Source organism: Clytia hemisphaerica, unplaced genomic scaffold (assembly GCF_902728285.1).
Source record: "Clytia hemisphaerica strain Z4C2 unplaced genomic scaffold, Clytia hemisphaerica genome assembly, whole genome shotgun sequence".
In the NCBI taxonomy this organism is placed as follows: Eukaryota; Metazoa; Cnidaria; class Hydrozoa; order Leptothecata; family Clytiidae; genus Clytia; species Clytia hemisphaerica.
The window spans coordinates 132456-148452 of record NW_027104234.1 but is presented as its reverse complement, the minus strand read 5'-3'; the positions used below and the strand labels follow the sequence as shown (position 1 = coordinate 148452).

The window sequence follows — 15997 nt, the reverse complement described above, 5'->3', positions numbered from 1 at the left end:
AGTTCTTCTTTCTTTGGTTAAAAAACATATTCTAGATTTTGTACAAATTATGTCCTTCCATCGTGAAAAGAAAAGAATTCAGAAAATGAATACTGAAAAAATTATGAAACTTTCTTTCATGAATATGTTTTGATGTGGTTGACTGGTTTTGAATTCTTTTATCGACTTTAGTTTATCTAGAATCTGACAATATATGTATGTATATCTGTCCCAAAACTTTGAGCTCAAAAATGTTCATATTTGGCATACCATGTCTTTTTTAATTATTGTTCAAAATTTGTTTTGATCTGGGGAAGAGTTGTGTAGGAGCAGACTAGAGATACTTGAAATCGTTGAAATCTAAAATTGGAAAGTATTTTTTCTGCAAAAATCGAAAAGAATTAATTTGAGTAAACTTACCTGAGTCATTTCCGATTTCTTCGTCATCAGGAATAGCAGAAAAAAGGCTGCGTATAAAGGCCTAGACAGCACCCTACAATTTAGAAACTGTCCGTCTAATTAATTGAAGCTCCTTTTTTAACTTATCTAACGAGTTTTGATCTTACCTTAAGGGAACTAATTTTCGCGGTCGAAAAAAAGCACATTTCGTGGGAATTAATTTTATTTATCTTGGAAACTTTTCCTTCATTTTCCTAGAAAGTTTTCTAATTTTTTGATGAAAAATGGCAAAATTTGTAATTGGCAGGTTCTTAGGCGAAAAACCGCGAATTAAGCGAATTAATTAAGGTACAATCATCAGTGTCATAATATATTGGGACTTTTGGCAAATTTACAATTTTTCGAAAATTGAAGTTCGAGCGAGAATGTCAATTTTTAGGCCTTCAACTTGATTTCATCGAGTATTTCGATCTGGGAGGGATTTATTGGTTTTTAGGCTATATTTCAAGCCCTACTGGACCATTTTTGAACTTTTGGATCCTCATTAAATCCGCGTTCAAACTCTACCCTTCGAACCTACTTTAGAGCACTTACAAATCGATTGTGGTTTCAAAACACCCCGGTGAATTTCCCTTTTGTGCCAAGTATTTTGTCCCTGATTGTACCGTGAAGTCGGGTAGCTTGCTTATGTGGCACCCAGATGGTGAAATTCCGACACGCTAAAGCCCTGAAGGTCGGGAAAATTTTCAACATCTGGAAGGTTTACATTACGGAATTTTGCGAGACCGCGTCAGGAATTTTGCAGCGGGAGGTCTGGTAACCCAGCCCTCGTTTTCGGGGATTGGCGGGTCCAACCGAAATATTTCTAGGTTTACGGATAAGGACTGTTGAACCCGACTGAGGATGCGGCACATCAAAGGCCGACTATCATTCCTCTCCGATGGGAAATTGGCCCGCTCCCTTTAGAGCTTTAGCGTGGACGGCCGCCAATCCGCCATCGGAATATCAGATAAGTAGCTTGCATCAGCGGAGGGAAATTTGCATAGCCATAGCTCTACTCTACCATTTTTGTTTTGATTTAACTTTGTATTTTTAATGACCAGCCAGGTCATTCATTTGAGTGCTATGCATGTTAGCCTCCACTGATGCAAGTTACCCGATCTCACGGTATTCCCTCTGTAAAGTGGCGATGATAGATACTAGAGACTAGTAAACCACATCGCTGCAAGTTAAGTGCACACACTAATTACGTTGGCTGAATACAACCTCTTTCTATTGATCCTTTCTAGACGCTGTCGCATAAAGCCATACTTTCATTTCTCTCCTTAGCTACAATGCAGGTTAGAATATGTTGGTATTTCTGGGCATTTTAACGTTTTGCAGAATTTAAAGTTTGGATGAGTGAGAATGAAATTCTCACGCTTTCTACTTTATCTGATCGGACTTTTCGATTTGGAGGGGTATAATGGCTTCAAGGCTTTATTCTCAGCCTAGGATTATCAGATCCTAAGCTCCCATGTTTCAAGTTAAAACTCTACTTTCCAACCCTATATGAACCTTATTCTTACTAAGGGGGGGGGGCTTTTTCTGTTCCGTGGGAAACTACACGCTTCTTTTATAAGATTATACTTTATAAGAATATGCATGATGAGATTTGCCAAAAAATTAAGAATATGTTAAGAATAGCACCATCATGGAAGCTGGTAACTGAATCCAAGAATGTTATTTTTAGAGCATTTTACCGTTAAGTTGTCAGTTATTACCCAGCAATGCTAAAAATGGTAAATTTTGCATGAGGTATGTATTACATATACTAGATTTTGGCTTGGATTGGATCCAAACCTAAGAATACTGTAAGAATATTTCAGGATGATTTTCTCCAAAAAATAAAGAACATTTATGATGAATTGAAAAAACACCATTCGTATAAAAAAAGCTTGTAATGTTAATAACTCCTGAAATAATAGAGATCGAGATAGAGATTTGGACATGAATGAAATATTCTGTAAAGCCTGTGAACTGCTAACATTTATTTAGCTTCAAAATAAAATAATTTTTGACACTTATAAATTGTCACATCTTAGCATTATGACATTTCTGAGAGTAAAGTGTCATAAAAAATGACATATATTTTCGGAAAAAAAAGTTCCGAATATATGAATCGTTTAAGCCGTAATTTTTTTAATATTTAGGACAAAATAAGCCTTTTAAGCTAAGGGAACTTTTTTCTGAAGCCTTTGTTAGATCACAATAGCTTTAAGAATGAACAAAGGAAATCTTAGGATTTTGCTCACTTTAGGCATGATGAGTGACATCATTCCATACAAAAAGTTATAGGGGGTACAGGAAAAGCCCCCTTGTTCTGAACCGGCCCTGAAAGCCTAGTATGAATAGGGTTAAGGCACATGAAACTACTTAGGGTTTTAATATTTTGCAGGAAAATTTCTTTTGTACCAAATATTATGTCAAATATTATACTATGCGGTCTTAATGTATAGAAATATCTATCCTACAGTACAAGACAATGGAGACATTAACAATTTCGTGAATTTCTAAAAAAGTCAGATATCTTTTCCAAACCAAATAATCGTAAAAACATTATGTTCACTATAAAAAACGAAACAATTGTTATAAAAAAAACGAAACTATATTATACGGTTATAGAACAACCGCAATATTTTCTGATTCCCGGGATAACATCCTACTACTACTAGAAGTGGACCTTTCCGCTATTCCTACCCGGTTAACCAGGATTGATCGGAAAGTTCCCCAAGAAAGGAAAATTTTTATCAGATGATTGACTACGGAATTAGAGATTGATGAGAAACAATTGTAATTTCCAACAAACTCAGAATTCAAGAAAATGATATCTATCTACAAAGGGCGCTGGTTTTTGGGATCGTTTTTCATTTCTAAAGGCAAGGCAAATTATCTTAGATTTTTATTACATTACATTAATCTTGATAGCAATAATATCTTGTGAGAAAACAAACTTAAAAAGACAGATTTCGCCACCAATTTTGAAATGTAAGTTATAAAACTGTTGATATAGTCTGTTTTTCAAAATGTTTCCATCAAGAATTGCACTTTAGCTTTCGCAAAAAAAGAAATATTAAACAAAACACACAATAATCAAATGCAAAAAACCTTAGGAGAAACAATTTCCGATGGAATCATTTCTTACGGTTTTCTCGATTTTGGGGTAAAAGGGCGCAAGTTAAAGCTGAAAGTGAATCAAATTTACAATTACAGAAATTCGTCTGAAAAATTCAAAAACTATAGTACGTTAAGGAATTCAGAAAGTAAAAGAAATTATTCTATAAAAAATTAAAAATTAAATGTGTGAATGAAATAGTCGGAAATAACGAGAAAACATGAATAACAGAAAAAAAGTAAAAATTACATAAAGAATCCGACCTAACCTAAATAAATTATGTCAAAATTTATACTTAATCTTTAAATCATCTCATTTCTAAAAAAAATATCATACAGCTAAAGCAACCCAGTTTAACTACATTAAATATAAAAACTATTCCAATTAAAACTACTAAACTTAGATTAGATCATCACAGCGGATGGCCAACGTAGCCAAGATATTATCAAAAAAATGTGTTTTATGACAGTATCAGAAAGCCTCTATGGTCTATGGAAGTTCCTACAGAAAAGTTTCGAGTAGCGCATCCGCCATATTAAAGGTTTTATCTTTTATGTTTCCGTTTCATATCAGACGCGTATTTCATATCAGGACGGTGTCTTACTATTGTTTTATTATGCTGATATAAACAATAAAATGTTTTTCTTTCCCTCTTTCTGACCAATCTTGCTCCACATTCGTGTTTATTCAATATCAAAAAGCTTGTAAAATAAAATTGATGAGTAAGCAAACGATATCACTCTTATTTAAAAACAAAAATTTAAAGTCCCCATAAAAACTCAAAATTTCGTGGATGGGATCAACCACGAAATCTTATCTCTTTAAAGAAAGGGCATGAAGTTAGTTCGTCAAATCTACTCTACAAACGTATTTAGATTAAAATAGTATGTACAAACAAGATGAAACGTCTATTCTCATATTATCAAAGATTTTGAAAGTTATCATCCAAGCGTCAATTTTTTAAATATTTTCTATCAAACGCTTCTTAAATAGTTGCTCTTTAAATATAGGGCTGTCTTGCTCCAATTACAACAGGTAGGACGATTAAAACAATGAAACATACACGTTTCAAACCTGCCAAAGAGCATAATATGGTAGGTTAGCTTGATAGCATTCAGAGCAGTTATCACAAACCACATTATTGGTCAAGTAGAAACAATAAGAAATCTCCCTCCTTTATACTGACACGATGGTATACTTCTCTTGTGGCGGAGAGGGCGTTATCGTGTCATCTTTGCTGGACCAATTAAAGAAACAAAATAACATGGTTGACACCATACACAGGGATGAAAATATCTAATGAAAAAAGAAAGAAATTGATAGTTAAACGAATTTAAATTTGTAATACAAAAAGAGATCCAAAGTTATTAAAGGCATAAGGGGAAATGCGTAAATTTTGAAAGAAAAGTTTTTCCAAAAAAGGAGAGTATTATGTTCATCTCAAAAAACACAATGTGCAACACACAAGGCACTGAAAAGTGAAACTAGGTGAAATTTCGTGGTTGTGAAATGGTCAGAACTTGCTTAAATTTTTCAAACTTAAAACTAACAGTTTCATGAAAGTAATTCTAAGAAAAGCAATGCTTCGGTTTCGAGATCCGTGTACAAAGTTTAACCCTTGTAAGTAAGTCAGTAAGGGGTATATTATATACACAGTTTCTCACAGCGAAGTAAAGCAGTAAAAAGCTCACCATTGATCTTTTCCAAAAACGCAGAAAGTACCAAGCGTCAAAATATTTCGGTTTGAACACTTTGAAATCGATGTAAAGAATCATGCTATCATCACAACTAGAATGTAAAAAAAAGAATATGAATAATGGATGTTTTTTAAAACATCTGTTCATCCGTATGTAGGGCATATATACAACTCTACCTTTATGTAAGAAAAAGGGTCTGCCCCTGGGAATTTCGAACTTCAATACTTTCAAATATTGTTCCAGGGAAAATTGGTTCTATTTGGCTGAAGCATTCAGCCCCTAAACTTAGTGATTAGATTCTAACCCCCAGGTACATTAGGTCCCCCAAAAAAGTGGTAGACTTCCAGCCCCTCTTTATATTGGTATATTTTAAGGTAACCCCTGCCCCCCCCCACCTTCAAGGGCGGGCTGACGCTATGGTAGGTGTATATTGGTGGAGTAACAGACTTGACTTTTATTCTTAAAAAATTGAATGGTGGGGAAATTTTCTACCTTGGCTCTCTGGAAATTCGTTTTCAAATCAGAGATTTTTTAAAGTGGTGTATGATCTACCCTTGAAATGAGGGGAGGGACATTTCGGGCGCAGAAGGTGACCAACAAAATACTTGGCTATTAATATAAGACAATATATACATGGGTGTTGTAAGACTGTTACAAATTGATCGTATCCCTAGAAGCACTGTGGTGTACATGGATAAAAGGTATAAAAACCAGACAGCCCAGCATATTCTTGATTGTATCGTGCCTGCCCTGAAGAAAGAAAATTGGATATTAATTTCACTCTGACCTGGAAGTTGTACTGGTTGTGTGCATTATATCCGAACAATTGATTTTAAAAAGTAAACGATTCTTCATCAAGAATTTATTAGAGAGTTGTCTCGCATTTCATGATTATCATGGCCAAACCATTCTTCAATCATACAAATTTTCAAAGAAAAAAAAATGAAGGAAATATCCTGAAATCTTTTTTCGATTTTTGATCCAGTTTTGATTTTTTTTAAATCTAGCTTTGAGATAAATACTTACCATGAGAATTCTGGGAATTTTCTAGTGTGGTACCAAAGGAACAAAGATGAGAAGGCCATGAAATATTGAGTCAACACATAAAGCAAACATAATGGAATTGATCCTTCCTCGAAAAGTCGGTCACGTTCTGATATCTTCCCAAACAACAAGCAATGATAATTAACTCTTGATTCGTGGTGTGTGATCTGGATGATTGCCAATATAGCAAAAATAAAGCTGAGTAAACATGTAATTTCTTTTTTCAAACTTTTAAACTGAAGCTTCGATAGGTATATAACACGCATTATCAGCACAATATAATGACATTTTTCTCTGTTCACTATAAAATGACAAAATTATTACAGTTTTATTACAGTAAGTTAAAGAACAATTTTGTAACAGTTTAATGTTAGAAGTCAAAGTTAACAAAACAAGTTAACAAAAATAAATAAAATAAATAAAATAAATTGGCAGGAAAGTTTCATCAACAATTTTTTATCTAAGAAAATATACATCGAATACTTTAGGCGTACAAACTTTTGCGAGGACAGGGGGGGCACGCAGTTACTACAAGACATGATGTGTAGTAAGTGCTTTTTCAACACTTTTTTCAGGACCACCACCCTTTGCAGTTACTACACCTTGGTAGTAACTGTTTTCAGAAAAGATTTCCAGGTACCACCCCTGTTTTTGAGTGATATAATCAAAAACATGCTCGAAATTACCCTAAATTGCAATAATTTTTTAACCTAAAGCCATTTTTGTGCTAGATTTTCTTTTCATTTACTCTCGGGCAGTCTTGGGTACCTAATAGCCGGGGGGTTGGAAAAAATCTAAAAATTTAATAAGCGGGGGGGGGGGGTTGGAATAAAAATGCCCTGGGTGGAAAATGTTCGAAAAGGAGGCTAATAAAGCAGAATTAGGGCAAAAGAGGGAACTTTCAGAAAAAATATTCCTAAATCAATAAATGGGGGGGTTGGAATAAGAATGTCCTGGGTGGAAAATTTTCGAAAAATTAATTAGCGGGCCCCCCCCCCCCGGCTATTAGGTACCCGAGAGTAGTTGGTTAACAGCTGTTGAGAACATTTTAATGATAATTAGGGAAAGCATAATTTCAAAGTTGGGTCTGAAAAAAATATATCTTCCATTTATAACAAAAATATTTTTTTTAACAAAGAATTTTTTCTCAAAAAAAAATTCATTTTTTGTGAAAAATTTTGAAAGTTCTTTTAAAAGAATTAAAATATAAGCACTTACTACACCAAAAGTGCTAGTTTAGTGCTTGGCACCACCCCCAAACAGCAGTTACTACACTGTGTAGTAACTGTTTTCATAACTTCTGAATACAGTACCACCACGGTAGTAAGTGTCATACTGTCTTGTAGTAACTGCACCCCCCCTGGCGATGACGAAAAATTGCGAAATTCATGACATTTACTTTCGCGAATTTAACGGAAAAATATTTTTTGCGAGCATAAACTTTCGCAAATCAAGACATAAAACAGAGAATTTTTACATGAAAAAATGGCTTAGAGGGACAAATACTTCTTGAATTGGCTTGAAACACTTGTCCTTTGACTTATAGTCTTTTAGCAGGCTAAAAATGCCATAAAAGTTACATTTTATTCAAAGTTTGTAGTTTTACAGATTTTCTATTTTGTCAAGTGGCCCTTCGCGAGTGGCCCTTCCTAGAATTTTTAAAGACATTTACTTTCGCGAAAAGGGCCAAAATCTGCGAAAATCGCGAAAGTTTTTGTTCGGGAAAGTTTATACGCCTAAAGTATCCTGCTCAATCAAATTATCCAAATAGAAAGGTAACATTTATTTGTATTGTTTTGGTGTTTCTTGAGAACATTAAAAACATTGAGTCTGTTATTGAGACAGACCTCCTCTGCTACTGAAAGCAAAGAACATTAGATTCAACCAGCAATTATTACCAAACTTTTAATATCAAAATCACAAATTTGTTATGCCTGAGGTGTGCCTGACGTCATACCACCTGCTGCTGATTTTTCATCTTGAGTTTATGTCTAATGGCGTGATTTTTATTTGCATAGATTTTGCATATTTTCCTATGAAATCTGACCACGGAAAATCCACCAGAACTTTTTGGATATAATAATTCAATATGGCAGATGGAAATGCGAAAAGATCTATTGATGAAAAAAACAATCGATGATCAATCAAGTCTCAAAATAATAGGCTTGATTACCCATTGACTATCGGAATCAATTGATACCTCTTTATCATAAGAACCAGTAAAACTTTGATTAGGCTCAGCGCTGTTCTTATTTTTTGGACACTTTGAGCCTCAAATTGTTCTTATCCTGTTCTTATTTATACAGGGTGTAATTGAGGTATTTTCTAGGCGTTATACATACCCAATTCTTAATATTTTGACCCCTACATTGCTGGAAATTGAGTAATTTTAGGCTTAGCATTGTTTCTATTTCTATTTGATAATTTACAGGAGGTTTTACAAAACCTATTCTAACAAATATTATCTAGAAAAGAATATGAATAAGGTAAATAAGTAGTGATAAGAAATATAGTATTATGTCTTAAAAATAACTTAAAATTAAAAATTGCATATAAAAACAAGATTTTAATGCTGCAAAAGCGCTAACCGTGAGATCGGGTAACTTGCATCAGTGGAGGCTAACATGCATAGCCCTGAAATGAATGACCTGGCTGGTCATTAAAATACAAAGTTAAATCAAAACAAAAATGGTAGAGTAGAGCTGCGAGCAGAGCTGTGTAGTTCATTTGTTTTGAAATTTTGCTGCTTTGATTGGTCAGTCATTTGATGGCTATGCAAGTTTCCCTCCACTGATGCAAGTTACCCGACTTCACGGTATATCCTCTACTTGACTCGCAAGCAAAAAATGCGCCGCTAAACTTCTAAAGGAATTCATGAAAAAACAAACCGGAGCTTTTTAATGAAATTAACATTTTCAAAAACTATGTGAAATTACCTGAATTTTGAGCCATAGATGAAAAAATTTGAACTGAGTCAACCTTGAAAACAAATTTACAGTAAAGAACAACTTCCCAAGAAAAAGATCTTCGGGGAAGACAGAACCCCCCTAGCTGGGAGACCTGTCTACTCTGTTCGTGTGATTTCGAGGTATAGCATTTAGTTAAAACAAATAATATTATAGAAATAACAGATTAGCCGGGTATTTTTGTAGATGCCAAATCTGGTTGCAGAATTCTATTGGCTGTTAAACAATTGTTGAAATCACGTGATATTGTTGTTTCGATTGGAAGTGCGCGAACCTGATTGGCTTTTCTGAAAGCTTGTTTTTCCTAAGTGTGACTGTCTTAATTGTGCACTTAACTCCCGAGGCTGCAAGAGTGCAATTGCATATAAAAATCTGTTACTGGGGTCCAAAACACACCTGTTATTTTGAAACCAAATCCAGAATAATAAAGCCACCTCCCCCGCCACGACCCTCGACATGGCCCGAGAATTCTCGGGCCAAAAGTTTTATTGGAATTCGCGTAAAGCCCGAGTATGGCCCAAGCTGGCCCAAGAATTCGGGCCATTTTCTTTAAGAAAAACTTGGTTTCTCTTAATTATATTAAATATATGAATGTTGTAAATTCATATAAATATTAAATGTCTTATTTGGTATGAAAACATAGTTATAAATATACTTAGGGTGGAAATATTTGCTAGTAAACCAGACATCCGCGCTCGATGACGGATCGATCATCGGAACGGCTCGATGATGGATCGATATGTGATCGATGGATTACTTAACGATCCGGATGGGAGATCGATGGAGGATCGATACTCAAGATTTTTTTAAGCTTATGATTAGTTATCGATTATTTATCGATCTATCATCGATTTTTTATTGACCCTATCGACTCATACTCGATTTACGATCGAGAACAAAGCGATTAACGATCGATGACGAATCGATTAATGATCGATCGATGAACGATCGATATACTCGATTGAAATACTAGCTTGATAATGGATCAATGAAGGATCGATACTCAAGACTTTTTATGGCTGAATCTTCCATCGATCTCACATCCGGATCGTTAAGTAATCCATCGACCACATATCGATCCGTCATCGATCCGATGATCGATCCTATCGAGCGCGGACGTCTGACAGTAAACTGGTCCTGGTTTTAAACTGAAGCGTGTCCACGGGAAGCTCGTAAAGTTTTTTTGAGCGATATAAACAAAACAGACAAACCTTGTTTTGTACTATTTTGTTTGACTGGGCATGCTGAATCAATTTAACATTTAACATGGCCCCAACATGGCCCGAATGACTCGGGTCATGTTCGGGCCAAAAGAATTGATAGTGTCTCTCGGCCTGAACATGGCCCGAAGAGGCCCGAGAATTCTCGGGCCATGTCGAGGGCCGTCCCCCGCCCCAAAGTTTAGACTAAAAATCTCCTATAACTATATCAAAAGATTACAGGTCCGAGTGTGCGGGTCAATTATACTTTTGTTTTCAGTGGTTTCATTTTCGACTTAAGCCAACATCTTAGCAACGGGGTGCACGCCCATAGTTACAGGGGTTTGTACAAAAATAAAACCAAACATAGAAACATTTCCATGTTTCACTTTTTCGCATACCAATTCTTCAAAATGAAAATATTTAGGATTTTAAGTTCTTCTTTCATTCATAATTTTTTACAGCACTTTGTTAACAATCTAGAACTTGACTCTACTAGAATTAGAAATATGACTAGAACTAGATCTGCGCATCCTGCTGCTTTCTTCTCTCTGTCTGAAGATGAAAAAAAAGTCTACACACCTTAGGATCACGAATCGAAACAAATAAAAGACAGTCAAGGACTATTAGAAATTAGGATAACTGCTACAGTCTCTCCTACTTAGGAGAGTATCTTAAATTGGATACAAAAAAAACAAAAACACTGTCTGTTTCAACATCCGACATCCGCGCCATCTTTTATCACTGACCTTTGCATCTTTATCTGTCTTTATCAAAATGTAAATAAAACGAAGTGACTACTACCACGGCTGCCGTGGACGTAACCTTCCTACAAGGCACTGAGAGGCCACGGGCACAGAAAAAAGAGCCGTGTGTAATTTGGGAACGGGAGAGCAAGAATGGGAACGGGGGAGCAAGGATGGGAACGGGAGCAAGAATGGGAACGGGAGCAAGAATGGGAACGGGAGCAAGAATGGGAGGACAAAAGAAAAGAAATAGTGTAGGGAATAACAACACGGGAATAAGAACAGGAGCAAGGTCATGTAATACATAATAATAGACGATATCGGCTTAACGAAATTCTCCCCGAATGATTACCCATGATGCATTTCGCAAAAAAATTCAGTAAGTCAATATAGTCCGTGAATTTTTTTACGCAATGCATCATGGGTAATCATTCGGGGAGAATTCGTTAAGCCGATATCGTCTATTGTAATATACGTCGTCTATATGTATTCTTACACAAAGTCATAGCCAATCTTATATTGGTGGAAATTTAATAAACAATCTGCGAAGACGAAGAGACCATTCTTAGTCTTATCAAAAGTTACATAAGCTTAAAGGAATTATACGGTGTTATATACACCCGACTCGTCTGAAACTGATGTCAGCAAAATTTTGATAAAAGAGTCCTTTCAAATTTTTTGGGTGTCAACTGGGCGGGAAAGTTAATTTTTACTAAAAATCCTCAAAAACCCCTAATATGAAAAAAATTCGGCAAAAAGCGGGTGTCAATCACGAAAAATAGTTCCGCAAAATGCACCAGTTTAGTACCTTTGCATCGAAAGTAGGTCCCGTGAAAATTAGTTCCCTTGAGGAAAAGTAAAAAAACTGACCAAACTGTCTGCATACCTGCATCCAGTACTAAGAAGCCCCGCTCTGGGGATCGAACAACAAAGGTGTGAGGTACAAGCACTGAGTTTCTTTCTTTTTTATTCACGCGTCATATTTTTTGAAATCTGGCGATGGATTTTAGTTTCTATCTGGCATGAAAACATACGCAGTTCACGTGTTTTAGATGTATGAAATTATTGGCTTCATTTGCTCCAAACTCTAGCCCCTGCCTTCTAGGATTCAAACTCAATTTCAATACATATGAAATTTCGGTATTGCAGAAATAAACAGTTTTTACGGAATTTCCACCACGCTCCTGCTTCCCACCATTTTCTTCTCATTGCTTGTCATTGATGTCATTTGGTTCCAAAGTCTATGTCTTTTTTCCTGTCATCCTTTCCCGCATCCTTTCCATTGTTTTCATCCAAACAAAAAAATCAAGAAAAAACTCTCTTTAGGGTCGGGTTTTTTCATGGGTCTGCAACAGTAGCGTAGGCAATAGAGCCGCAAAATTTGTGTTGGAGAGCAGATTTTTATGAGACGGTAATTATGTTTTTATATTATGAATGGATAATTAATCATAAAAATCTACTCTCTCCCACCATTTTTGGGACTCGGGACGGATGAGCCCTGATGGCAATTGAAAAATGAATTTGGGATGGTAACGCATGTATTGTATACCTATCATAAAATCGACTTCTCCACCAACTTGCGCTGATACCAGTGGGAGTTTCTTGGGATCACCACCAATATCTTTGAAGCCATTGTGAATGTCATTGATAACATCACCATTGAGCTTGTACATTGGAAAGTCGTGTGCGAGCTTGTCCATACAAACTCCAATCATGGTTGCATCTTCTCCATTTGCGAGAGGTATGTTGACAGAGTAGATGTCATTGCTTGATAGGCTGACTATGATCGCCAAAACCATTAGTTTGTATTGATCCAGCATAAACTTGTTTGGCACGTGTCTTGAGTTGTTTAACGGCTTTGAAGCGGCTGATGAAATCACTACATCCATTATCATAGAAGATGTTATACACCTTTTTGTCAGCAACGAGGATGTTTTGGAACATATAGATGGCATCCTGTGTTGCTATCTTCAATATCGGCATAGAAAGATAGTTTGATCTCTTTGGAGAAATTCAGGACTGGTTGATTGATTGATTGATGATACATCTTGATTTGTAACCGCTCGAGTGTTTCCTGGTTCTGTGCGTTATTCTTGTGTTTCTCACAAACAAGAATGTGCTTCTTCATTGGAAATGATTGATGGTAGGTGTGTTGACAAACGAATGTATGTTGACAGCTTCTCTTGGTTGGCACTTGCTCCAGGGAACAAGCATTGAAAGCACAGATTCTTGGATTTCAGTGCAGTGAGACGTTCAGCTGGGTGTCATATCAACGAAGGTTTTGCATGAGAAATATTAAATCAGTTTCATACCACGTATACCTCTTGTTTGGACGTGGTCATTCTTTCCACAAATGAAACAGATGGTTTAATTGGTCGTTGGTTGACTGGATGGAGATGGATTCCATGGTGGAGGATTTGCCTGTGGTTTTGTTGCTGGCGGATTTGAGTATGTCTGATGGCCAGATCCACGTCTGGTTGGTTGTTTTGATTGTTCCTGCTTTTTTGACTTTGACTGAAGAATCGCTCGTTGTTGTTGCATCTTGACTTCCTTATCGAGAAAGTCCAGCATTTGTCTCTACTTCCATCTGCCTTCCTTTGGTATCTCACAGCTGAGGGTTAGCCATCTGATTGATCTCTCCTCACCAAGTAGATTACAAGCTTGATCGAATGCGTCAGAATAGTACAGCTCGTTCTCGATGTGGTATTCAGTGGATCTTTGCATCAGGTCTGTCATCAAGTTGGAAATCTTTCTGATGCTATTGATGATTTTGGTAGGATCTTTGGATTTGAGTGCTTCACAATCGGTCAGTTCTAATATTTTGTTTGTGAGAAGTATCTTTGTGTCCCCGTAGGCTTTCTTGAGGCGTTCCCAAATGAAAAAATATCTTTGTCTCTAACACATTTTTAACGAGTGTTAGTGCATCCTTCTCCAAGTAGTTGTTTTTGAGCAAATCAGCTTGGAGATGTGCAGGTGCAGATTGAGCAAAAAGTTTATTGAAATTGCTTTTGAAGTCGTAGATGTTGGTTGAAGATCCATACCCACTGAGCTTGCCAAGATTGATGTTGAGTTGCGATTTGTTGAATGAATCAATTTTATCCATCTCACGATCTTTGGACTCTTTGATAATAAGGGCTTTGTAGGTTTCCCATAGTTGCATAATGGTATCATAATCCCTCTTTGCAGCTTCAAAGATGACTTTCGATGGTTCTAGTTCAATATATTCTTTGAATTTTGCTGACAATGACGTAACAGTCTTGGTGGATTTACTGAGGTCTTGATTGCGAACCTTTACTTCCTCATTTGACAATTTATCCACCTTGCATGTTGAAATCTTTCTGATTGAGGATCGAATGTTTTTCATACACCCCTGTCTCAGTGCCCCGGTGGCCTGATTTCAGTACATGATTTTTTTCAGTACATGGTTTCAGTACATGATTTTTTCCTACGTCACTGCAGTAATCAAATTTTTATTGCACTCATTTGTAATCATCCTAAATGGCTTGGGAATTCAAGAACTGTTTTTTATTGTCGCTGTCTTTATTCAATTTATATCTCAATTCACAAATGAGTGCAATAAAAATTTGATTACTGCAGTGACGTAGGAAAAAATCATGTACTGAAACCATGTACTGAAAAAAATCATGTACTGAAATCAGGCCACCGGGGCACTGAGACAGGGGTGTATGAAAAACATTCGATCCTCAATCAGAAAGATTTCAACATGCAAGGTGGATAAATTGTCATCAGTCAAGAAAGTGGTTTTATTAGTTTTGATTGTCTTTACTGAACTATTTGCCTCTTGGATGACTTTGTTGACACTTTGAACATACGTGCTGATGGAATCATTCACTTCTTTGTACTTCATTGCGTGAGGTTGGTATGCCTCTTCACCAAGTTCAGCTTGTAAGAAAGAGTGTTGTTGTGTTCGGAACTAAGCACGCAGTGATTGGATTTTCTCAAGACAGTTCATAATTAAGTCATACGAATCTTGAATGGTTGTGGGGTCGCTGTCATTGATGAAATCTCCTATTTCACCTTAAAGGATTGACACACTGACTGCAGTTGGAATTGCTTGGATAGGTTTGTTCTCAGCCATTGCTGGAGGTATCTTTTCACATATAGAACCAAATATATTGTAGTTGATTCGCTTGGCACAAGTTCTCCTTGGCCTTTGCATGTGGTTTCAGGCTGAGTGAGATGTCAGAAAATTGATGGATGAGCGAGACATCTGATTTGTAACGGATGAGTGAGATGTTAGACAATTGACGGATGAGCGAAACGTCGGACACTTGACAGATGAGTGAAACGTCGGACACTTGACGGGTGAGCGAGATGTCAGTCACTTGGTGGATGAGCGAAACGTCGAACGCTTGACGGGTGAGCGAGACGCCGGACGCTTGACGGATGAGCGAGACGTTGGACACTTGACGGATGAGCGAGACGTTGGACGCTTGACGGATGAGCGAGACGTTGGACACTTGACGGATGAGCGAGGCGTTGGACACTACTTGACGGATGAGCGAGATGCATGACACTACTCATAAATTAAGGCTTAACTTAGTAGTGCAAAGACAGAGGCCCAACAAAAGTAAAAACAAGATGGCTGCCATGAAAGAAAAACAAGGAAAGCAAAACTTACCAGCTTGCCAGATATAAAATGCTGTGGCAGCAATAAATCAAGTGAATGTATGATTGATCCACAAGACCATGAAAAATATTGAGTTGAGTTAGAGAGCTCCTTCCTCTGTGGTGACTTGATGTTAACTGAAGAAAAGTGTGAGTGTGCACTATTTAAGGCCACATATTAAGG

At 36.6% G+C, this 15997-nt stretch overlaps 1 protein-coding gene across 1 annotated transcript; it reads right to left on the bottom strand.

The window, feature by feature from the left end:
• Positions 1 to 3456: 3456 nt before the first annotated feature.
• On the bottom strand, positions 3457 to 6606 carry LOC136816000 (uncharacterized). The gene is made up of 4 exons (XM_067072422.1): positions 6256 to 6606; positions 5863 to 5979; positions 5224 to 5320; positions 3457 to 4828 (listed from the first exon to the last, which is right to left on the bottom strand). Exons 1-4 carry the CDS (start codon positions 6537 to 6539, stop codon positions 4709 to 4711), a joined length of 618 nt encoding a protein of 205 aa, XP_066928523.1. The 5' UTR covers positions 6540 to 6606; the 3' UTR covers positions 3457 to 4708.
• Positions 6607 to 15997: the final 9391 nt, after the last annotated feature.